Source organism: Cariama cristata, unplaced genomic scaffold (genome assembly GCF_000690535.1).
Source record: "Cariama cristata isolate BGI_N322 unplaced genomic scaffold, ASM69053v1 scaffold34458, whole genome shotgun sequence".
Classification (NCBI taxonomy): Eukaryota; Metazoa; Chordata; class Aves; order Cariamiformes; family Cariamidae; genus Cariama; species Cariama cristata.
In genome coordinates this window covers 1-2,110 of record NW_009632233.1, presented here as the reverse complement: position 1 = coordinate 2,110, position 2,110 = coordinate 1, and the positions used below count along the sequence as shown (strand labels likewise).

At 49.9% G+C, this 2,110-nt stretch overlaps 1 protein-coding gene across 1 annotated transcript in view; it reads left to right on the top strand.

Moving 5' to 3' along the window:
• VPS11 (vacuolar protein sorting 11 homolog (S. cerevisiae)) overlaps positions 1-1,959 on the top strand; it is a 9,191-nt gene extending 7,232 nt beyond the window's left edge. The window contains exons 13-15 of the mRNA XM_009706271.1: positions 541-712; positions 819-1,041; positions 1,772-1,959. Of these exons, the coding sequence (XP_009704573.1) occupies positions 541-712; positions 819-1,041; positions 1,772-1,936 (560 nt within the window). The 3' untranslated portion in view covers positions 1,937-1,959. The remainder of the gene's footprint in view (positions 1-540; positions 713-818; positions 1,042-1,771) is intronic.
• The last annotated feature ends 151 nt before the right edge of the window (positions 1,960-2,110 follow it).

Here is a 2,110-nt window from a genome sequence, read left to right as displayed (position 1 = left end):
AGTGTATAGCACTCTCTCTAGATCAGAAATTTGAGAAGCAGTATCAACGAAGTTTGAGCCCCCCATTTGAAGTAGTAACAGGCTCTACGGGGAAAAGCGATGCCAGTGACAACTGGCATTAGGAAGAAATTAGGAAATTTTTAGGATTAGGAAATTTTTCCTAATTTTTATTAGGAAAAAAGATCTGCAGTGCCAGTTGTAGAGGTGTCTGTACATGATTTCTGTTCTGTCAGTGTGGAGAGGTCAACAGCTTCCTGAAACTCCCGCTGTACCTCGGTGGAAAAATTGAAATGGATTCTGATCCACTAGATCCTTGCTTTGTCCCTTTTGGTCTGAGCTATCCAAACATGCTCCCAGTCACCCGCTTCTGGAAGAGGTCACACTGAAATCGAGTCTTTAAACGAGCTCTCCGATTCAGTGAGAATGCTGACTGCCTTTGCCTGTAAGTGATCCTTTACAGGAAAGCAGTCTGTCCAGGTAGGACTAGCGTAGCTGCGGGTTTTTTGCCTATGTTTAAACTAACGTCTTGGTTGCTTTCAGTTGTGCAGACGCTGGCTCATAACTCCACAGCCACACTGTCTGTGATTAAGGATTATCTTGTCAGCAAGCTGCAGAAGCAGAGCCGCCAGATAGAGCAGGATGAGCAGAGAATTCAAAAATACCGAGAAGAAACTACAAGGATCCGCCAGGAAATCGAAGAGCTAAAAGCAAGGTGCGGGACTGTGTGCTGTCTTGTCTTACATGGGATAGAACCGTTGTCTTTTATTAAGGAAAAATATACTTTGTCTTTCTCGCCCTTCCTCCTCTCACTCTCTCAGTCCCAAGATCTTTCAGAAGACCAAGTGTAGCATTTGCACCAGTGCCCTGGAGCTGCCTTCAGTCCACTTCCTGTGCGGTCATTCCTTCCACCAGCATTGCTTTGAAAGCTACTCCGAGAGCGATTCAGAATGTCCTACTTGCATGCCAGAAAACCGCAAAGTGATGGACATGATTCGAGCCCAGGAGCAGAAGAGAGATCTGCACGACCAGTTTCAGCATCAGGTAGGGTCACATTGCCTGTCTTACCGAGTTTAAATAAATAGGGTTTAGATTCATTCACAGATCCCCAGAGGCTGGTAGAGAAGGGTAAGGGTAAAAGTATTTTGTAAAAGAGGTTACGTGGACTGTGAATAATGAGGCGTTAGGCCTTAGGGTGACTGCATTACATATAGGGCGTGAAGAGTCCTTGACGCTCTCCAAAGATGAAAGAGAAACTATTCCGATCGACGCCTGTCGATCAATGTGACAGCTGGTCACGTTGCCACAAGTTGTATAGAGCAGATTAAGGAGAAGGGAAAAAAAGTTGTGTGAATCGGAATGGGGACAGGACGGTGCGGTCGGGGTATGACAAAAGTGTTGCGTCCGCATTGTGTTTCCCAAGGATGAAGCGGTGAAGTTGAGAGTGGGGCGTTAGCTGCAACATGTTCACGTGTGTGGAAACTAGAGTAGCTGAGGCAGTCACTTTCCTGCTTAAGGTTATCGTTCGTTACTTTTTCAGCGTGTGGCTCAAACGTGGGATTGAAACAAGAGGTCAAGCGGCCAGCAGCAAAAAACCTTAGCAGAGGAAGCTGCTGGTGCAGCACTTGCGCTGAACTAGCAGAACAGCCAAGGAGTGACGTGGGCTGCTGTGCCTCTTAAGAAAGAGGCTGTAAGCGCAGGGGGCGAAAGGAAAGGGGCTGGAAGCAAGAGGCTCTGGAGGCTTTTGCTAATGCTCCTGTTTTGTGTCCGGCAGCTCAAGTGTTCCAATGATGGCTTCTCCGTTGTCGCCGACTACTTTGGTCGAGGCGTCTTCAATAAGCTCACCCTTATCACAGACTTGCCCTCGGCAAAGGCGGCCACGACGATTGAGGCAGGCCTGCAGCGGGAACTGCTCATCCACGCCAAGCGCAGTACCTGACCCCGGGCCGCGTCACCCTGCGCTCTCCCGGGATGTACGGGGTTCCTTCGTGTCTCCTCGGGCCACCTGTACGCGAGCTTCACCCCGCTCTGTCCCTCAGCCCCCTAATAAACCGTACTAGCTGGGCAGTGCGCCAGGCAGGCGGGCAGGGGCGTGGTCTCCGGGAGCGGGCGG